The sequence below is a fragment of the Aptenodytes forsteri genome, unplaced genomic scaffold (genome assembly GCF_000699145.1).
Source record: "Aptenodytes forsteri isolate BGI_AS27 unplaced genomic scaffold, ASM69914v1 Scaffold118, whole genome shotgun sequence".
Taxonomy (NCBI): domain Eukaryota; kingdom Metazoa; phylum Chordata; class Aves; order Sphenisciformes; family Spheniscidae; genus Aptenodytes; species Aptenodytes forsteri.
The window spans coordinates 1,443,214-1,465,754 of NW_008795859.1; the positions used below are offsets into that span (position 1 = coordinate 1,443,214).

The window sequence follows — 22,541 nt, forward strand, 5'->3', positions numbered from 1 at the left end:
TTTGATTTTTCTTTTGGGTTTTTTTTTTTGGTAACGCTTCTTTCATAACATCAACAATTCATTAATTATTATTTGCCTATTCATTTGGCTATATTTTCTTTTCTGTTGCTTTCTTTTGTTTAACATTGATCATGTTTCACCCTGTTTTTCATCCCCCCCTGCCTGCAATCAACTTCTTCATTCCAATAAGGCTGGGCACAGAGTAAGTTTACTCCTCTTGGCTGTTGCTAACACCGGTGGTAAGGGCTTGTTAATGTTACTAGATGATATCAATGTCAGATGGTACATATGAATCAGGGGCTGCTGTTCAAACCACGCTCAAGATCGCACCTAAATTCCTAGTTAGAGCCAGATGTAACATTCTTTGCCACTACTTTATGTTGCAGATACCTGTGATTATTAAACACACTTCAATGCTTTTAATTTGTTTTTGTTATTGTAGCTTGCCAAGCTCTTCTTTAATTAATGGGAGCTCAAACATGATTTGGGGGAAAATACGGGGCCTGCCAGTTCGTCAGCAAAGGAAATGGTCTTTGCTGAATGCACAAGCTCTGCTGACTTCAGCGGGGTTATGTGTTTTAAGTGGCAGTATAATTTCATTAAACATTAAATCCATAACTGATATTGCATGTCTAAGTCCCTTACGCATCATTAAGAGAATCTATCTGTCTATTGCCACTTTAATAATCAAAACTACTTGTTATCCATTTTTTACTTGCATTCAAGTATATCTCTAGACTGGTGCTAGTGAGGGAACTCTTGAAAGACCATAAAAAAATGTGTCTTCCCCCCCCCCTCCTGGGTTATTCCCCTTCTCCTGGGTTAGTTTTAAATTGGTAGCTCATTGATTAAAAAACTCTTGTATTGCTTTACCGATACTTTCAACCATCTGTTCTCCAAAGGTGCAGGGCTTTGATGATGGCACTGAGACGTTCTTAATCTCAAATAACCAAAACCCAAACAAAAAACCCACCCGAGTTCCCTCTGCCTTTTTTGATGACTGTTAGCATGAAAATAGCTGCATGGCCTAAAAATTTAAAAAGCAAATATTAAAAAAGGTAATTTCTTAGCATAGTTACTACTGCTTACATATATATATATGTATCTGGGTGGTGTCTTTTACAAACACATTTGATGGCTGTCATTTTAGGAACTGTCTTACTAACAAAGCATTATGGTTGGAAGATAAACTGTCTCTTTTAATACGGAGCTATCTATCAAGTTAACTTGATAATGACTGTCTCTAGATCCAGTGTTTTCACAGTGTAGTGACATAACACCCCATGCTTTATAGAGCTTTTCATGCCCTTTTTGCATAATTAATTTATTGCTGTGTTTCTCACATTAATTATTTCTTTATTTGCAGATTTAAAGCCTGTGATATTAAACTATGGTCTTACTTCATCTGAATCCTTAATTTTGAAGCCCCCATTAAATTTGCATTGTCCTTGCATCTATCGTATTGAAACTATGAATATATAGAACTGGTAACGGAACCAATGTGTGTAGTAGTCTGGCTTATCTTCTCTGCAGTGCCCTGGTTTTTTGTTTTGTTTTGTTTTAAACTGTTAGTCTTATCCTGTTGTTCAGTGGTTCTTACAATACGGACTCTGAACAAGCTTCCTATTCTGGTCAGCTATTAACACAGGTTGCAAATTTGCTGCTTCTTTTTTTTTTTCTTCATGATAAGGAACGAAACGGAAGTTAATTAAAGTAGAAACGGGGATGAAGAGTTTTAAAGGGAAGTGGCCACAGTTTAGCCAGGTCTGTGCTTGAGAACATATACTAGAGATGTCCTGTATTATTTTTTTTCTGGATGTTTAAGGAGGAAAAAAAAAAGTGGGATAGTTTATGGTAGTTCCCAAATTTGTGTAAAATACATCAAGTAGTAACACATTTCTGTTGTTATACCTCACAGTGGCTTTCAGCAACAAAATAAAAGAAAAAATCTGTAGACTATTGTGTTTGTAAGCCCCCCGTCTGGATAATGTTCTACGTTAGTAAGGGCCCTTGTTTTCCCTCAATCTAGCAATATTCCATCACCATTTCATTCTTATTTTAGTAGCTTTTACATCAAAATGCAAAGTTATGAAACTGAAGACAACATTGCAATGCTTTCTGTTTGCCAATGATTCTTGTTTTAATAAGTATCTGTAATGATCTTCCTTTCCTGTCGTGACACCTGATAAGTTGGTGTTAGTATTAGGAGATCTTCACATTCCACACCGATGCAACAGCCTCCCAGCCAAATTCAAAAAACTGCTGGTTCCAGGAAAGATCCAACACATCCTCTGCACAGGAAACCTCTGCACCAAGGACACTTACGACTACCTCAAGACTCTGGCTGGGGATGTTCACGTTGTCAGAGGGGACTTTGATGAGGTAGTGTCCTCTCTCGATAATGATGTTTTCTGTGCATCTTTTACACAAAGGCAACATTTGGGTTATTTGTAATTCAAGTAGAAGTGGGCAAACCGAGCTTACGTAGTACTAAGAGCACGTGGAAAGAAAACTGGGCAAAAGAGTTGGGGTTACAATCAATAACGTGAATTGCACAGTAAGTTCTCATCTGTCATCAGTATGAATAAAAGTAATTTGCGTACTTGGCTATGTCTAGGACTCCAGCAAACAGGACTGGCTGTTTCAGGTCTTTGAAGTTCCTTGCATCCTACCATTCTCCAGTGTTCATAAAAGCAGCTTTGTAGGTCTCAGTTTGTAGCGGTAGGGCCGATTACATGGAATATTTCCATAAGCTTTCCCCCTCTCTTCTTGGTGTTGCATAGAGATTTTAAATACAAATATGTACATCTAATGTGTGTGGTTTTTTATGTGGTTTTTTTGTTGTTTTTTTTTTTTTTTTTTAAATTTTTAGAACCTGAATTATCCTGAACAGAAAGTTGTAACTGTTGGACAGTTCAAAATCGGGCTGATTCATGGCCATCAGGTTATTCCTTGGGGTGATATGGCCAGCCTGGCACTGCTACAAAGGCAGTTTGATGTGGACATCCTAATTTCAGGACATACACACAAATTTGAGGCATTTGAACATGAAAATAAGTTCTATATCAATCCAGGATCAGCTACAGGAGCTTATCATGCCTTAGAGAAGTAAGTGAAGTGTGGGAAATACCTGGCAGGGGGTTCTTTTTGATAACAAAACTGAACTACAAAACTCATTATGAAGGTTAATGTTTACATTCTAATTGTTGGGGAGAGGAAGGGTTGATAGTACTTGCTAAATCTCCTTGACTGAAACAGATGAGAATGGAATACTTAAAGCTTCAGATCTGATGTACCGCACTTACAAAATTCATATCCATTTCTCTTAGATTGATTTCTGTTAACTAGTGGTGAAACACTGCTAAGGCGATTATATATGCACAATTAATATGGCTTTTTTCCTCTCTTTCCAGCAACATCATTCCTTCATTTGTGCTGATGGATATCCAGGCTTCTACAGTAGTCACATATGTCTATCAACTAATTGGAGATGATGTGAAAGTAGAAAGAATTGAGTACAAAAAGTCTTAAAAATGTATTTGCTTGTCTGGTATTTTTACCATCTCATGCTGAACTGCAAGTTACTACAATACTTGATTGCTAGTTTACAGTACTACACTTACTTGCTAACAGCTTAACAATGTAGCTTATTGGTAATTTTAAAATAACATTGTGTTTGCTTTTCTCTGTATGAATTGATTTGTAAAATATTCCATGAAAAGAACTGTTTAAATACTGTTCCTTAATGTTGTAATAAACTCCACTTCATAGAAAAACTAAGCTTTATGAACTGTTGTTGGGAAACAATGCAACAGTTGTAGGTGCTTTTAAAATGCCTGATGCTCTGGTTTGGTGACTGACTTCTAAAGGATGCTGGTAAAGGGCTTGAAGGAGAAGATTGAGGGCTCTGGGGCCATGTTATGTTTGCTTTGGAATCCAGTTGATATTTCATTTTCTCAATTTAATATTCCCAATTAAGTTAAAAGAATAAAATGGAGTGGTAGATTCTGAAAATATTACAATTAACTCATAACTTACAGTAGTAATTTCACTGTAGAAAGCTTAACTTCAGCCTTTTTATAATCAAAGCAGTTTCAAATACCACTATGCTTTAATGAATGATGGTCTCATTAAATTTATAAACAGTGAAGAGAGGCTTTCCTTTATTTATGGCTTATATCTGACATGACACGTGTACGCACTTCACTCCATGTACAGAGGTTTTAAATAATGTCATTCCACATGGCACTTCTACTGCTGAAGGCTAAAACATTGGTTGTTCAAGACGACTGGATCTTTTGGCTCTCTTATTCTCATGACTGCAGGGAACTGAAGGTATTTTAACAGCTCCCCTTTCTCATGACCGCTAACTTTCCAATAAAAGCAGAGTTTTATCTTGCCTTCTAGAGAAGAACATTTAGAATGGTGGCCTGTTTCCTTTGCAGATGTTGACCTTTGTATGATGACTTTTTCCAGTGCAGTATCTGTGCAAAAAGCTGTGTGGTATTTGTCACGGTTTGAGTTAAACTAATGGTTTTCTGTACAACTTAAGGGATCAGCTAGAACCCTTACTTTTGTGTAACTTCTTTCTACTCAAAATAAACTTGCTTTACCTTAGAAAAAGACCAAGCATTTCAGCCTGATATCTCGGGAACCTTTGGCTAAGTGCTATTTCATGCAGTGAAACTCATGCCTATTGCTTTGTCCTGCTGCAGACATACAGAAAGAACAAAGTTGAAAAGAAAACCTTGGCACACGTTATTCAAGGAAAGTTAGCGACTGAGTGGAACGTCAATTTACTGACAACTTCATAATTAAAAAAGGCTTATAGAATACTGTAAGGCCAAAATTGATATGTAAGTCTGTTTATTTATGCTCACTGTAGTTAAAATTACAATTTGTCTACAAAGTGTATTTTACATGAAGTACACCACTTACAGTTTTAAAAAAAGTTCATCACAATTATGCAAGGTTATGTTTGTGTGAATGAAATCTTAGAGTGATCCTGACAGCAGACTTACTTAAACACTAAGAAATATAGTAGTAAAGGAAATAAGCTTTAATCCTTCCTAAAATCGAAGTGCTGAACATGAACATTAATGTTTAATAGAAACAGGAAATTCTGTAAATCTAAACTGTTTCAATGGGGATAGAGTATGGGGACAGACAGCCTAGAACAGACTGTTTCAATGGGGATAGAGTATGGGGAGAAACAGCCTAGAACAGTTAAAAAAAAATGTGGAAAGCTCAGGGTAGCTTTTGGTAAGAGAGCATTGAGGTTTTAGTTTAACGTTCACTCAACCAGTACAAGCATCCTCAAGGCATGGCCCTCATCTTGCCAGTAGAGGGAGAAAAGGGTAAATCAAGATCTTATCGATGACGGTTCTAGTACACAGGTCTCCTCTGGTCCATTCAGATACATCTGGAAGGTAAAAGAACAATATTAATAGGGCTTAGGAACACAGGATATAATCTAAGACCTGTGAAAGTACGTGAAAGCATAAGGCTTAGCATGGCACAGATTTGGTTCAAGTAAAATGAATTACTTGAATTAATAAAAGGATATTTTACTATACACAATACGTTTTACTAAAATCGGCTAACAAGTATTTTTGCTAAAAGTTGAGTGAAAGTCTTAGTTTAGAAAAAAAGGAGAAAATATTGCATGAGGTACAAAGGTGGTTTACCTTCAGAAGATCAGATGATGGTATGTCTACCAGAGTAGGATTTCCATATTTCTCTTGATATTCTTGAATTAGGGCTGTTGCATCATCAATGCTGTAGGAGGGAAAAGCTTATCAACTCTGTCAACAAGTTCGCTAAAAAGCCAAGAACTTAGACTATGTACACTGAAGTATAAAAATAAGCTATGACCTCACATTTTTGAAGTCGGGTAGGTCCCATCATTTCCCAGTAGAGGAAAGCAAGCCATGACAAGCCTAGCATTTAACCTGTAGCTGCTAATAAAACCAATATATACTAGACTTTAAATGGCTATTTATTGGTTCCTGTCCCATTTTGACTGCAGGATAACTGGTAACAAAGTGACTTGCAATACTGAGTATTTGGGGTCTAAAATGGAAGTTTGCAGCTGTGCGCAATGAGCCCAAGTGCTGTGAGTCACTGATAGAAGCTGATTGAGAACTGCCCTGCAGCAGGTTCAGTGGCAAGACCCTTTGGTTTATTTAAGCGGAATGTAAGAGGTATTTCTAACTCTTGAAAAACTTAGCAGCAAAACCACTAATTTCTAAGTCTTGAGTACAGGCAGTTCATTTATTTTTTCAGTGTTTTTATTGCTGAAGCTGTGACTCCATGATGCCACTAAGCTGAATTCATCTGAAGGTATGCTGAAGTGATTCAAAGCAAAAGTGCTTTTTCAGTCAGGGCACTTCTGCTATTTTAACTGCATTTGATCTGCCTGCCAGTCCAGGCTCAAAAAGCTGTTCCTTTGGCTTGAATGACACTGTAAAACTATCCTAAGTATGCACAGCAGTGAGGTAAGATTTTTATTTTATTTCTTTATTTAACTTAGCAATACTTTGAAAATTCTTGGAGACTAAGTACTAGAAAATCTCAACGACTTCAAATAAATGAAAATAAAATAAAGGAGAGATTCAATTTCTGTAATTGCTATCAGTCATACATCACCTGTTTTATTAACTTACCAGTTCTTTTTAGCAAAATAATCCACCAGTTCTTTCATTCGGTGAGTATTCATCAGTTGTTGCTTCAACAGTGGAAAATACTTCGTTTTCAAGAATTTTTCATAGAGCTTCTCATTTATGATACTGTCCAAAACCAAGGATCTAATCTGTAGATTTAAGTTTTAGTAATGGAAAGGTATTAATATTTTAAACATTAAAAAATTTACTTTTGAGTGAAAAGAGCTCAGACTTTTCTTATTGGACTCCCGTATAGCAGGATTTTTTTAATTTTTTTTTTTTAGTGCTGTGAAATGGCAGATTTTATGAAGACTAATCTCAGGTTCAGATAGGGGAATGAGTTAAGAAACTTGCCCTTAGGAAGGCAGCCCAAGGCAAGGCAAGAGAGAGTGCAGTTTCATAAACCCTTTGGACTTTCTGCTTAAAACATTTGTTTAGAAAATTAAAGTAGTACTGCTGCAAACAATGCTGTCCTACAAATAGGGGCAGCCTGTAACACAGCACTGTGTATATAGACAAGAAGTTTTTCAGTTGCACAACATCATTAATAAAAATGCAAAAATCCCTGCAAATGTTGCTATATTTTAGAAGTGTGCATTATGTCAACTTACGCTTGGCAAGATCAGGAGAGAGAGAAAAAAAGGTTCTATGTACACTTATCTATCAAAAAAGCCTCTAAGTCAAAGGCAAGTGAAGTAAATTTTATTTATTTACCTGAGAAGCAAATGCCACTACTTCTCCAGTGTTCATGTGTTCATCTATTTGTTGCAGCACAGTTTCTGTGTTACATGTTGATAAGAAACCCTTGCAAAAATAAGTTACAAAACATTAATATTCTGTGAATGATTAAAGTAGAAACTCTCCCTTTGGAGCAAGCATTTGATTTATTCAGGAACAATCAATATTTTGAAATGCTAGGTACAAACATGAAATTATCAAACCAGGATCTGTGCAGTTTGACTGAAAGAGTAGTACTCATTGCTTTTAACCCTCAAAGGGTATTCTGCTGTAGCTGTTAATAGATTTTTTTTGACTAATTGCCAGCAGACTAAATATCTTGCGCTAATGCTGTAATTTGGGAAATTCTTTCTGAGCTTAACTCCTGACTGGAAGCCTAAGAATTTAAAGGTGCCTTTACTAGTGCCGGTTCGCTCACGACAAATATGGGAACAGCCTATAATGCTTCATCTGGGAGAACAACGCAGAGCATAAATTAATGGAAACAAATGAGAAGAGAAAGGAAACTGTCAAGATACGTGAATAGCAAGGATATGGCTTTAAGGCAAAAGGTTTACATCACAACTTGTGATGCATATCAAGCATCTTTCTAAGAAGTCAGGAGGTTTCAACTCAACACTTTTCCGAAGTAGGATTCGGTATTTTTCTTACAATCTGCTGTGAAACTAGCCCACTGGTAGCTTCTCAGCAATTACAATTTACCATAACTTCACACTGCTCTAGCAGGTATATGGCTATGGCTTGGGTTTTATTGTTTTTTTTTTCATGGGTTTTATGGGTGGGATCCCATAAAATATCCTCAAATCCTCAAAAGGCAAAGTCATATGACAAAGCTGCTGAGGATGACTTGAAGCTAGAGCATTTTGCTTTTTTAAAAAAAAAAAAAAAGAGGAAGTGTTCACGTGATCCCCTTCAGAAGGACAAATTCAGGGCAACACCCTTTGTGGGTGGGAAATGCCAAGCAGCTGTCAGCAGTGGCATATTTAAAATAAGATGGGATTATAAATTACCATCTTTCACAGTCTCTGTTGAACATGAAATGCTTAAAGACATTTCCCTTGCACAGATAGAACACAAAACATTATTTACCTGAATTTGCTGCTCTCGCTTCTCAGACTGAGGAATCAGCAACAGGCACCCCAAAGCAAAAGCTGGAAGGTCCAACTGTGCATATTGTTTAGCTATTCCGATGACATCCAAGTCAGCCAGAACAGGACACCTTCAGAAGAAGATTAGGAGTGAAGTTCTCAACTATGATACGTATAACTGGATGGCTTAGTACCATCAGCAAAACTGCACTGAGATTTTTAAGCCAGATAGAACAATACATTTTTACCTCATCTTATTTTCAGAAATGGCCAAGTTATATGTGAGTTGAAGTTTCACAGAATACAAATGCATGATGATTTTCTAGCTTGAAAAACCCCCACCCAACTCCAGTTTCTCCCAAGGCCCTATTTTGAGGGGAAGTGTTGGCCAACTGCCCAGAGAAATGCTTTGGTACATATGTATATGCACAGTAGTGTAGGCATGTTCTTCAGCTGGATCCCTTTCCAGTATTTCCTAACTAGCTTTTGGTTTGAGTCAGGCTCTCTGAGCTCTGGTTCTTCCCTTGAGCAAGTCAGAACATTGTGGTGAATAAGATAATGATTTATGGTGCTTTTTTACATTGTAAAAGTAATGCAAAACTTGTTTATGTATAGAATGTTTTAGAACATTAATACCATAGGTTAACCACATTTATAGGTGTGCAGCTATTAGATTTTTGTCATGTCAGATTTATTCTTTGTAGGAAAATGAATTATCTTATACTCTGTGTTAATGTTTTAGGAAATGTGCTACCTTTTGGGCTAAGAAAAATATTAACTGGACTTTTAGGGTTGACCATGAGTCCTTTAAAACTGTCAGGACAGGAACAGACATCCCTCATGGGGGCAGCGACTGGGCAGATAAATTGGTTTTCAGCAGTCTGTGCTGCTGATTCTGAGTCCCAATTCAGAGAGCAGTTCCCCGTACAGTTTAAACAGCCGAGGTACTGAGTTACAGCACATTGTCAACAGTCTCTGGGCAAGCACAGAATTTCTGTTCGGGTGTGTGCCCTGATCCTGTCCTTCCCACAAGAGGCAAAAGGTTCTCCCTCATGCCTCAGGTTCCCCAGTTTTCAGAGCTCCTTTACATGTTTCAGGGTAGGTTGTTGGACAAGAAATTACAAATGGGCATTCCCACTCTAATACAAATGTGGGCTGTACTATCTACTTACTTCAGCAGAATCACAAAACACTCGCAACATTCCTCTAACTGTTTAGGACTTGGTGGACATGAAGCTAAAAAATAAAGAAAACATGATAAAGTAAATACATAACCAGGTTACTATACAAGCATGATAGCTAATAACAACCCTACCTGTGAGAAATGGTGACAGAACTACACTTCGCCAAGCTCGACTGAAGTTGGGAATCTGTTGACAACAAAGTTTTAAAGTAATAGCTAAACACAGTTGTAACTAAGTGTACTAGTAAACACAGACACACAGACATCCTGACCCACTGTAGGTGGAAGAAACCTATCAGTTTTCTTTTCTTTTTATCCTGGATGAATTATTCCCTAACATTGCTTTCCTCATCTCATAGTCTAAGATTTAGCCATATTGTGCCTGATGGCAAAATTGTTCTGTCCGACTTTACAAAACCCTCCAAGTAAGTGTTTACTGAAGGAACCACAAGTGCAAAATATGCTATTTCAGTGATTAATAACGATACTCATCTGCATATTGCATTGTCATAAAAATAGTCATTCAAAAAGAATCTTTTCATGCATAACACTTCATGGCATAGATGGCTGCCCTACACACACACACACACACACACACACACACACAAATAGGATGCTAAACTCCTGTTAAGTGAAGAAAAAGATTAGGAGTCAGAATATTTGCTTACCTCCCATAATGAATGAATCCCAGTAATTGCTATCAAAACTCTTCTTAGATATTGAATCTGGGAAAAAAAAAAATTTCATTATAAAATTCTACAGTGTTTTTGAAGATTTGGCGATAATCTACAGAACTGCATTACGCTTGCTGTCTTGTCTGCAGGATGCAAACTTACAGTTCCTCAAGGTACCTCTGTTCCTTTGGGAGGAGTAACTGATGCATATGGAAATATGATTTATAGTTTAGAAAATTAAATTATCACAAGCAATAGTGGCATATGTTGCCTCAGTAAATACCCAAGATTTCCGGTAGTCTTAATACAACCGGTGCTGAAAAGTTTATGATCCCACTTTCTTTGCTATTAGTACCTAAATCTCATTAGATTAAAACTAGCTTCTTCAATACCTGCTCCTGATACAAACCACGTGCCAGGTACATCTGTTACCTCCTTAGGCTGTAGCAACTTTACGTGAAGTTTGACAATCAGAGGTAATTAAGATTCTGAATGATAAAAATCAGGATTACTATCATAATAAATACATTTTAGGGGTAGTATTTTTGTGTTTGTATATGTATACATATATATACACACATGCACAGTTTGTGCATATGTGTGTATATATTTGCACACAAATATGCATATTATGTTGTAAAATTATAATCATATGAAGCAATTTTTCAATTTATTATCATAGGATTTACTCTTGTCATTTGAAAGGCTTTGTGCCTTTAAAAAAAATAAAACTAGAACAATTTAAGATCAAAATTCTCAAGCAGTACTGCTAAAACACAAATTCCTCAAAGCTTCATCAGTTCAGTATTTGAGAGCTCAAAGTAACCATGCAAACTATCAATAATTGTTCACAGTAAGTTTATAGTTTATGTATCCATCACATTCTTTAGAAATCAGTGGATAAAAAAAGCCTTTTTCTCACCTCGCTGCAGAACTTCATGCTTAAAAATTCCTTACCATATTGAAACCAAGGAGTTTCTGTAGTAGGCCATTCCACAGTTGGGAATCATACACTTTGTATTCTAGACTAAGTTCTGCCACCAGTCTAACAGCCTAAAGGAGAGCAAGGACACACTGTATTTTAATATACATTCATGACCTTCAAACCTTTACTGCTTGCCAGTGTAATTTTAGATTTTTACAGCATTACTGAGACCTTTAACTTCTGAAGGCCACCACCACGCCACTTTCAAAATTATTTTACACATGTGAGGAGAATTAAAACAAAACCAAAACCCCCACCTATACGTGATATCACTTTATTTTCTAATTGTAGGAAAGCTAAAGCTTTTTTTATCTGTCATTTTCAAATTTTAGACTAGCTTGTGTATATTTCAACTAAAGAACAGATCACTTCCATTTTATGGCTATAAATCAGAAGTATTATTGTTGAAGCCTTAATAGAATAGTATACTTTTTTTGTCATACACTATTGCCTACCTGGAAATCTCATTTACCTGCCCTTGTCTTCAGTGTTAAGTTAGCTGTTTACAAAACATACTTTGTAACACAAAGTAATTGTCAAAGTTAAATTGCTAAGCAGAGCATAACCTAAAACCTATCTCTGGCATATTAGATAAGTAACTAACAGCTATTCTAACGTGTATACCTGTTAATATTTAATTCATATTAAAAGCATGAGGTATGAGTCCAAGCAACTTTAAAACAAAACAAAAACAAAAACAAAACAAAAACGCTACTGCACCAAAGATCTTGCTTCCCAGACAAGAGACAAGGTATGGGTACACAAAGGTGGGCAAGTACTAGGGAATAATTATGTGATGGACAGTAGTCAGCACATCAACAGGGTTCAACAGGTTGATCAACAGGTTGGGGTTTCTTTTTTTGTCACTCTGAAAGAGGAGAGTCTTTGGGGTACTTGCATATTCACTGGTGTTTTTAAATAGAATTATGAGTAGCATATCATGAGTAGTGTATGAATAGGACAGAGTACATTGGAACAACATCTGTTCAGAAATGCATGTGCTATGTAGAAAGGTGTACATTTCACACAACGTGTAACAAACAAACAAAAAATTCCAAAGAATTTAAAAATCATACTGTGGGTTCGTGGCTGTGATTCTTCCATAGCCCTTTAATCATTCCTTCCTTAGGACTCTTATGAAATGATTCATAAGTATATGGAATATTTAAGATTTCAAACTCTGCCAGATAAATGCAGCATTTTAGAAAATACCTGTGGAAAAAGTCCCCCCAAAAACAGGAGTTAGTGATATTTACAGTGATTATTATATTATAACTCACATAATCAAGCTCAGGATAATATTGGAAGTGTTGTTCTATTGCTTTAAAAAAAAAAAACCACAACAAAAAAATGTAGACTGTATTTGTACTTATGAAGGAGATCTTAATGAAGTAAGAAACTTTCTGGTAATTGCTTAGGGAAACCTCATTCACCTGAACGATGGATGGCTTGGATCATGTCTAAAGATAAACCAGTTACTGTAACTCTTTCAACTAAAATTTCATTTTATGCACAGAGACTGCATATTTACAGAAACCCATATGTAGCTATGTGGCATGATGTATTCTGAAAACATCACTTTCCATTAAAAAGGCCCTAATTCCACATTACCAGCATAGAAATTCTATTCTAGATTTTTTCTAAGGAAGTTAGTTCTACAGATATTTTCAGAGAAACAATATTATTCTGCTGGGATTTTGGTTCCTTACTTTTGCAGAGGACTATGTCTTGGCAAGATGACCAGTTCTGAACTCTGATTAACTCAATAGTATATACATGGGGAGGAGAAAATGCTTCAGTTACTAGAGAAGTAACTGCAATCTATGCAAAATGGAACAGAATATTTTCCACGTAATGTCATATTACTTTCAGGTTTACAAATTAGGACTGTGATGTACTGGACTGCATTACAGTGAAGTTAAAAGATGTAGTTACGTTCTTCAGAAATAGATTTTAAAAGCTCAAAAAACAGATTAGTAAAAAATAATTCTCCGAATATCACATATTTCTTCCCAATGGCTCTTAAAGACCAAAAAACCATCATTATTAAGGAACACCTTAAGGAAAAATCATCTTACTTCACTTTCTCAATGGGTTTCTTGAAGAGTGATTCCACAGTGTTGGTATCTGCCAAGTAGAGCAGACACTTAAGTGCTCTGCTCCTGTGAGCGAACGTCAACTGAGTAACACCAATCGGCTGAGAAGGGGGAAAAAACCCAACAGAGTGGAAAGTCACAACAATTGGCTGAACAACTAGAAAGAGGGTTATATACATCTAGTATGATCCTTTCTAAGATTTTTTTCATTCATTTAGTGGAAATATATGCTAACTAACAGACTGGTTCACATTCAACTTTTATACTAACCAGTTGAAATATTTGTCAACTTCAAAGAATGCTGCTAAACCAGGTGGTTTTCTAGATTTAAGACTATTAATGCAGGCAAGAAAAATATTTGTGATATATAGTATCACAAATACATTTAGTAAGTGTGAAAGACTGAAGGTTAAGGTTCTGCTAAAATAATTTTACCACTCTGCTTTAATTCCACCCAAAGTGAGCCAATGTATCACACCAGCTTAAAGCACATTCTAGAAAACGTTTAATGAAGTTATTTTCAGATAATATCAATAATAAATGTAGAAAACCCAGAGTTCAAGGGCTGCTCTTGACAGTCAATAGCAAAATTCAATGAACACCACAGTTTTACTCCAAAAGTGGGTGGCGAGAAACATCCAGCTCTTACAGACATATAAACTATCCAAAACACAGCTTAAAAGGCCTTAGGCTGAAACCCATACAGTTAAGTAGACTACATCTGATTTCAATAAGAGGTAAAAATTTCATAAGTAGCAAGCTAAAACAAGAATTTAGGAACTTACAGATGTGGCAGATGTTGTAATTGCAAAAAGCATTCTTGAACTATAATCCATTGGGCGTGACTGAAGTAGATATATAACTCTGCAAAAATGCATTTGTTTTTAATACAAGTACTGCATAGCTACTGAAATACAATGTATCAATGTTCATTCAAATGTAAGTATATTTCACTGTCAAAAAGAGATTAAGGATAAGAGATTCCAAGGATATAAAAAATGAGGAGAAAACCTCCAAATAGCTACTCTTAAGCACTTACTTACATCTGTAAGTTATTGCAAATGGCATTTCATTGCATAAATAAGTATTTGACGATTCAAAACGGATGTCACCAGAAAGTAAAAAATGAAAACACAACAGTAAGTTCTGAATCACACCCATTGCTAGGTTTCTTGAAAAAGCCAGATACACTTAAACTTGCAAGTTAATGCCAATTTGCCATATTATATGTAAGACAACACACATACCTTCGGAGTTCTTCATCTTCCTGTACACCTCCAAAGATTTCTTGAGTTTTCTTTAAAAAGACATGAAAATCTAGTTGTGAGAGTTTTCTAAATTGTTTGGCTAAATAGCAGGGTCATATTCTTGCTTAAACCCTGTCTTAAAAGCTGGGCACCCCTGCTAATGCAGCCAAGGAAAGGAATTCTGGTTTTATCAGTCTTTTCTTTATTTAACTGTATACTTGGCAGTCAACACCATTCCTCAGCCTGCTAACTGGTATTTTGAAGCAGAGGCAATGCCTACTCCCTGCCCTTTCTCACCCAGCTGTATGCTGCACAGACAGCAATTAACTCTCTGTTAGCTAAGTTGCAACAGGAGAGGATTCATTCTCTTTCTAATTCTAGAATCAGTGTTTCATGAGGCTAATACATTTACAACTCCTTTACTCCTTTAGGCTGGCTACACAACCTTACTGTAGCACTAAAGATAAGATTTTAATCTCTATACAGAGAGAAGGGAAAGCATTTCAAATCATTCTCACTAGAGAGAGTGGTGTGCAACAGTATTAGAAAGGTATTGAAATTGTTAGTCATCTGAATTCAGATGCATCTTAAAGAGATTCATAAGTACTAAAGGCAAATTGTGCAAAATAACCTGTCTTTTGACCAAGTGATAAAAATATACATATTTTATGTAATTGGCCATTTTTCTCCAAAACCAAATCTTCAGTGATGACTTACTTCTGAGGGCAGTATACTTGGACACAGCCATTTATCCAGCAGTTTATCCCAAATTTTGTTCATATCCAAATCATTGATTTCAGCTATCTCCTTAGCTGCCACATGGATATCTACATAAATAGGTAGAGACAATATATTTACAAACTAGTATTATCTTGCTTAGCATTTTTTAAAGAACTACTTTTTGCTTCTTTGAAACTAGGTTATGGATACTCACCTGGATAATCCCTGCCAGTTGGATTTTGGATTCTTTGGTCTATACTGTGGTGTTCGTACAGTAAAATGATAAGATTTGCTGGTTTCCCAATAGACTTTAAATGCTCTCCAGTGTTCAAGTTATGTGTTATTAGAACGTTTTCTGTTGCTGATCGCTTATACTGCATATATAATTTCTTCTGTAGGACTTCTGCTTTTTCACGTGAATCATCCTTTAGTAAAACACCACAGTTTTATATAAAACAGACTATAAAAAGTTAAGAGTAAAAGGAGGCTAAAACAGTGAACTGGGTAGCAAGATCTGTTCTTCAGATGTGTCCCCATACCTGTATCTACAGGTATTTTTTCTGTAAACAGACAGTATTAACCATGCTGCTCTAGCCAGAAAACATATTTTGAAAAAAATTGTAAACACAGGTATGTTGTGAAAAAGCCAAATATGTACTACATGCACCAGTATGTAAAACTAAGACATTTTGAGGCAAGATGGAGAAGAAAAAAGATTTAATATTAAACACTGGCTGCTAGAGTTACAGTTTGAATAGAATTGTGCCAAAATTAAAGATGTGACTAAGTATCAGAGAACTATTTAGTGTTCATTGTCTCTCAACAACTCCATAGCAAGTTCGATATTTATAAGCAAGGGTGAGATTCTTATTCACCTTTCCCTACCAACCATGTAAAAATGAGCCTGAGAATCAAGTCAAAGCAGACTTTCTTTATATATACTACTACAAATAGCTAAAGTGTCTTGGAACTCAAAGCAAAAGTTAATAATGCTATTGATCTAACAGCTGGAACAGATTCCAACTCATTCTCCTGCAGCAAGAAAAATGCACACAACAGGAGAAAGAACAAATTATTCTTCCTTAAAACTGTGTATTTTTTGTCCAACCTCCAAGAACGGTAAGCCTAATTTTTGCTAGGTTGTGAACAGGAGAATGTTACTGGACAGAGAGGGTTCTTCTGAGGGGTCACTTACACAGTCACTTCCCCAAAAGAAAGTACTTCCCATGTCAGGGTTGGTTGAGGTACAATTTACACACCACTATCCAAAACAGCAAAAGACAAAACACTAACATAAGTACCCGACTGTAAAACAAGTGTTTTGCAAGCAGTTTACCATTACCTTAGCTGTAGTATTCTTTAGCCATTTCTCAGCTAGATAGAGACAGAATTTCAATGCCTGAATCTGGTCAGGACCTTTTTTAAAGGATAAAAAGGGGGGGAAGGAAGTAAATAAAGTAAGTTTTCATGAATCCTTTCTACAGTATACAGAATATCCATTTTATTTCAAACAATTAAAAAAAAATTTTAGAAGATATTTAAAGTATTGGGAAAGCTCTTGTACCTAAAGAGAAAAAAAATATTATCTATTTGGATTCAGATAATAGAGACACTAGCTTAAATTTGGCTGAAATATTTGCCTTTGCTGGAAAACTTGTCTGAAGATGCTATGAACATGCAAAAACTTTAAGCAAGACAACATGGCTTAAAAAGAGAGAAAAAAGGATTTAATAGCGATGCTGTGTTATAAAATGACTGTTGTTCTAGCCTACTGTTCAAAATTGGATGTAGGAGACAAATGCATTTTTATTCTCAAACTTCCCCAGGTTTTATCCAAGAAAAAAATGTTTGGTTACAGGCTAGCTTTTCTTTTCTCAAACCTATTCTTCTCCCATTACTTAACCCTTCAAGTCATCACATATGCACTTTACCTGTTGGAAATTCTTGTGCAATCTTGTGAGCAATAGCTACAGCCCACTCTGGATTAATTATAGACAGCAGATATGACTGAATTGTCTGCACAGTTTTAGTTGTTTCCTTGTTAACAACTGATGTATATCCAGTGTTTCTCATTTCAAATATTTTTGGTTTTAAATTTTTTTCAAAGACATGTCGAGCTGCAGACATGTGCAAGGTATCCAGTGAAACCTAGAAAAACATTAAAGTAGATTAAGAATTGTCAGTTCTATAGTGAGGCCAAAATCATGCAAAAGAAAGACGAAAGCTCTTTTTTGTGTGTGGGAAAAATATTTGTGAAATAAATTCTTTCAAGATGCTACTTTACCTTCATTAGTTTGGAAATCAACAGAAGTGTTGGGAAGGATTCCTCACTGAGCTCTGCAGCTGAAAGGAAGAAGAGAGCTGTCTATGATGGTATCACAGTCCACTTGCAGGTTTCTCTATGAAATTAAGCACTTTCAGTTTATTGTTAGATGCAGAACTCCATTGGGAGAGAAAGAATATAATCTTAATGTGTCACACTGGCCTGGGAAGTGGGATACATGGATTACTTTGCTCTTTGAGAGGTCCTAAGAAAAGAATTTGAGGACAGAATTCTGTATTGTATATATCATCTTAGCTCCACTGAAAGCCAGTTACCTCACCAGTAGCAATTTGGGAGCACAACTACTTTCAGAAGTACTTGTGGTGAAAACTGCATTAATAAAGAAATACAATTAATATATAATGTATACTACAGAACTTTAATGTTCACAGATAGCAGAGAAAGGGAATCATACGTATATCTAGCAATAAAAAATACTGAACGTACATATAATGTTCCAGAAACTTTGTGCAGTTCTAAAGAATATCAGATGAAAGGGCAGTCTGGTTTGAGCAGCTGGAGATAAGGGAATCACATGCTCTAAAACATATTGGTGTTCTAGGTCCACAGGTGGAGAAATTCTTTTGTAAGATTCCAGATGTTTGAGGAGGCTCAAAGCCTGGGGGGGGGAAAAGGAAAAAAAAAAAAAAAAGCAAAAAAGCAAGGAAAAAGCAAAAAAGCCACAAGACTACTATATTCCTCCCCGCGCCACCAGTAAACATGCCAAAGTCTTGGAGGCATATGTTATTTTGGCAAAGTTGGTACATATCTGTAGAGTTTTTATCCCTGCTATGAGCCATTGCTGAGAAACAGCTAGAGATCACTATTTCTTGAATGCTATTTTCTGAATGAGAGCTGTGCCAATAGAATAATTCAATTAATTTCAACAGACTCTTGAATAACTACACTAATAAATAGACAAAACAGAATACAGTTGCCATTAGTAAGGTAACAGCATAGAATTATTATAGAACATATTAGAACATACCTGATTCAGCTGGATACTTGTGTTCTTTTCATCAGCATTTTGTATCACTTTCAGGACAACTTCAATAGTTTCATAGTCATAAGGATCAAGCTGTTCAAAATAATGATCTATTTTATAAGATCTTATATGATTTGTCTTATAAAAACATACAACTGAGTTAACTTTTCCAATTTTAACACCAACTATATTGACATAACACTGAAGAAACAGTATAAGCATCATGATCTACTTCTCTAAAACAAGACTTCCACTTCATAGTCCTAAATCCTAAAAAAAAAGTCAGAATATTGCAGAAAGACCAAACATGAAGTGATGAAAAGAAAAAAAACACAAAAAATCCCCAACAAAACCACCCCCCCAAAACAAAACCAAAAACCAACCAAACAGAAAAAAACAAGATATAAATTTTTTTTTCCCTATCTATTTTTAATGTAATGCTTCGAAATATTTCCAGTGTGCTATGATTTTTAGAAGTTACTTTTTTGTTTGATTATTTTCTGGTTGTTTTCTAAGGGAAGTTGGGAAGAAAGACTACCTGTCTTTAAAGAAAATCAGATATGTTGTTCTATTTTTTTTTTCCTAGAGAAGTAGAAAACTGAAACTTAACATTTACATTCTTTAGCAAAATTGGAAAAAAAATAACCTCTTCAAATTTCTGTGGAATTATTAATCTGTCATTCAAGTGACATTTGAGACTAGATGCATACTTCAGGGATTCTTTTTGCGTGTTTTGGCGTGTTGTTTTTTTGTTTTGTCTTTTTTTATTATTATTATTTTTTACCTTGTACAATATTCCACTGAGGCTAGTGACCAGGTCTTTCGTGCTTTTCAGTAGAGGAATTATTTCTAGTGCTCTAGCTAGTAATGTGGAATGAGGTTGCTTCTCACTGTATTCTCCAGAGTCATCTTCAACATGATTTGTATTAGCATTCTGGAGAAGAAGTGTTTCAATGCAAAGCTGCAGTGCGGCATCACTGTCCAGCATGAAAGTACTAGAAAAGGACAGAATATTATTTTCTCTGTGACTTTTGGTGTCGTCAAGGTGCTTATTTCTTTATGAATAAATTCACCAGGAGACCAGTCTTAAAAAAACCAAACAACAATTTGCATATTACATTAATTAGGATCTATTTAAACTAAAATAGATTTCATATTATTACAGCAACAATTAAACACAATTGATTTGCTTCAATTATTACCTACCTTAATTCAATATGAGATCTGTGTCTACTTTCGGATTTTGTACCAGTGTTCTTATGAGTTCCTTCTTCCTTATTGGTGGTTGTCTAAATACGGTCTCGAAAGAAATCTACAGGTAAATAAACATTTTATCTTCTTCCCGAAGAAGTCTTTTAGACAATATCAAGACTAATTCCTTATATAGTTAACCTTTTACATTTTCTTTAGTTTCAATCTAGAGATTTTCAGAGCAGGAAAAAGCAGTGCATTTGCTTACTATGCCCTGTGCCAAATAATACTTAAGCACTTAAAAGTTCTTTTATAGCACTCTCAATTATTGCATTTCTCAGTTTCTGAGGTTTATTTAAGCAGACAAGCAGGATGAAAAATTAAAAACAAAACAAACCCCCCAGCTTTCCTTACATTTGAATGGGAAATCTGTCTAAAAATCACAATACATCTCAGAATATACTGACATTTAATCAGTTAATAAAAACCTAAAATAAATAAATAAATAAAACTTACACCAAATTTACTAAGCAGGATACCCCATTCTGCATCAGTAACCAATTCTTGGAATTTTTTTTTTTCTTCCGTTTCACCACATTGGTTAGCAAGCTGTGCTCCAACCAGAGCTACTGCCTAAAAGGAGTGAGAAGGGAAGAATACAAGTATAATAATGAATCTGAAAATTGGGAATCCTAAGGTCTAAATCCTCAGAGAAATTTAAAACAATTCATGGATGATCACACAACTGTGTAAAATGAAAACAAACCTCACAGAAGGTAGTATCAGGATTACCCCACCTCCTGAATTGGTAGTTCAAAGCTACTTTAAAATGGAGTTTCTTTCTCAAAAATATTTTGTTAGTATTGTACTAGTGAAACTAATACAAAAGGTATTTTTTAGACATCATCTTTTCTCCAAATTTATGTCACTCTCCCTGCCCATTTCTTTGTTATGCTTTATTTCCCATCTTCCTTTATATTTTAATAGACGTATTTATTTATTCATTCCATTGTTGACAACTGCTACCAGAGAACAATTTCTCCAAAATATAATGTAGGTATGAGTTATGATGGGACCTGAAATAAACAATTTCAAGCTTTGGAATAAGTCATGATGAGGTAACCTAATGCTTTGACTTACATCATGCTAGCTATTCACAGCAACCGCCTGTGCACAATCTTACGCTGTGGTAAAGAGAGGTAGTTTCTCTCTCAGTGGCGCCCTAAATGAAGAACTTGTTCAAACACCTACACCCTTAATAATGGCAAATCATTGCACTCCCATATGATATTGCTGATGTCTTTTTTTAAAGAAACTCTTTAACATTCTCTATTTGCTGAAGAAATATGTTGCCTTGTGAATTTACCAAAACTTTTCTGTAATTTTGCCATGTATTGTTTATGACGTGCCACAGCTTATTGAACATATCTTCCTTGGGCAAAATTGTGCAATATCCCAATGCCAGGTTTTGGTCTATGAGACGACAGTTGAACACCTGTGTTTTGGGGGGGAGGAAGAGGTAAAAAAAAAAGAAGTTAGTTATAAACTTTAGGAATTTATTTTAATTGGTCTCTGTGTAAAGTATATAACACATAAAAAGTACTCTGTAATTTAGAGGTGTATCAGGCCTTTAAATTAGAAGAAAAAAAAAGAACGAAAATGTTTTTCAGGTTTTAGAACTTAAAATCTAAATATACTGAAGCCAGTCTAAAAGTAACTTCCCTTGGTCTAAACTGCCTTAGAAGATGGTATATTGCAGGTTTTGCAGATATTTTTTTAAGAACTCGCCTCAACTAGAAGTCTACAAATCTAAAATGAAACCAGGATTGAAAATGAGACAGAGAATACCTACAGATCATAAAGGCCATTATTATAATTTAGGAGTCCTTAAAGGATCCCACAAAGATGAAGCTCCCACACTACATAACTTTTCAGGCAGAGCAACTAGTGTATGATCAAAGAGCCAGAGTCTGTAAGAGTAAGTCAAATATGCCAGGACTACAACATGTGGCTGCCAGCAAGGTGGTGTCTGTTCAGAAGCACATGCTCCAGCTGTGGTAGGAAGCAAGGCAGCTGGGACTGCAGAGGCCAATGCTGTCAAGCCATCCAGCCCACCCTTGCCCCATTCTGGTATTGAGACATGAGGCTGTGGAACCCAATCCTTTCCCACCACTGCAATACTGTCAGTACTTCCCTTCACCTTCTCTACGGCTTTCACAAGGCATGTGATTTTTTTCCAGAATGTGGGGGTTTTGTGGCATTTGGCCATGTGACAATTTCAGAATGGGCTTCTGCAATACGAAGGGTAGCCCCTTTCTTGATAGAGCAGAAGAAAGGGGCTCACTCTTACCCTTTTCAGAGCATTCTTACCTTGTGTAGTAAGGTCAGGATAGTGGTCATAATTACTGAAGTACACTTCTGTTTCATAGCAATGAGAAAGCTTTTCGTTTCAGCTAGCATATTGCCCTCATGTAGCTATTATAAAAAAAAAAAAAAAGACAGTCAGCATACAGTTAAAAATAAATTCCAAGCCTTCAACTTCTCTTGTCATTTATAGCATAATAGGAGGTACTATAGTAATTGTATTTTCAGATTTAATTAAGGTCTTATAAAAATCTCTTCTAGCCAGAAAAAGAATTTCTGATTCCC

At 35.7% G+C, this 22,541-nt stretch overlaps 2 protein-coding genes across 2 annotated transcripts in view; one reads left to right on the forward strand and one right to left on the reverse strand.

Moving 5' to 3' along the window:
- The window catches only part of VPS29 (VPS29, retromer complex component), a 5,355-nt gene extending 728 nt beyond the window's left edge, over positions 1–4,627 (forward strand). Inside the window, 4 exon segments of the mRNA XM_019473265.1 lie at positions 191–202; positions 2,191–2,382; positions 2,873–3,108; positions 3,414–4,627. Coding sequence (XP_019328810.1) covers positions 191–202; positions 2,191–2,382; positions 2,873–3,108; positions 3,414–3,531 — 558 coding nt within the window. The 3' untranslated portion in view covers positions 3,532–4,627.
- Positions 4,628–5,217: 590 nt separating this feature from the next.
- Positions 5,218–22,541, reverse strand: part of KNTC1 (kinetochore associated 1) — a 40,344-nt gene continuing 23,020 nt past the window's right edge. Inside the window, 25 exon segments of the mRNA XM_019473266.1 lie at positions 5,218–5,422; positions 5,688–5,778; positions 6,666–6,811; positions 7,377–7,466; positions 8,490–8,619; positions 9,661–9,724; positions 9,804–9,858; positions 10,340–10,396; positions 11,303–11,398; positions 12,407–12,542; positions 13,409–13,527; positions 14,212–14,290; positions 14,674–14,723; positions 15,391–15,500; positions 15,608–15,818; positions 16,736–16,809; positions 17,325–17,541; positions 17,678–17,736; positions 18,164–18,335; positions 18,705–18,794; positions 19,486–19,696; positions 19,904–20,013; positions 20,409–20,525; positions 21,259–21,387; positions 22,263–22,367. Of these exon segments, the coding sequence (XP_019328811.1) occupies positions 5,363–5,422; positions 5,688–5,778; positions 6,666–6,811; positions 7,377–7,466; positions 8,490–8,619; positions 9,661–9,724; positions 9,804–9,858; positions 10,340–10,396; positions 11,303–11,398; positions 12,407–12,542; positions 13,409–13,527; positions 14,212–14,290; positions 14,674–14,723; positions 15,391–15,500; positions 15,608–15,818; positions 16,736–16,809; positions 17,325–17,541; positions 17,678–17,736; positions 18,164–18,335; positions 18,705–18,794; positions 19,486–19,696; positions 19,904–20,013; positions 20,409–20,525; positions 21,259–21,387; positions 22,263–22,367 (2,778 nt within the window). The 3' untranslated portion in view covers positions 5,218–5,362.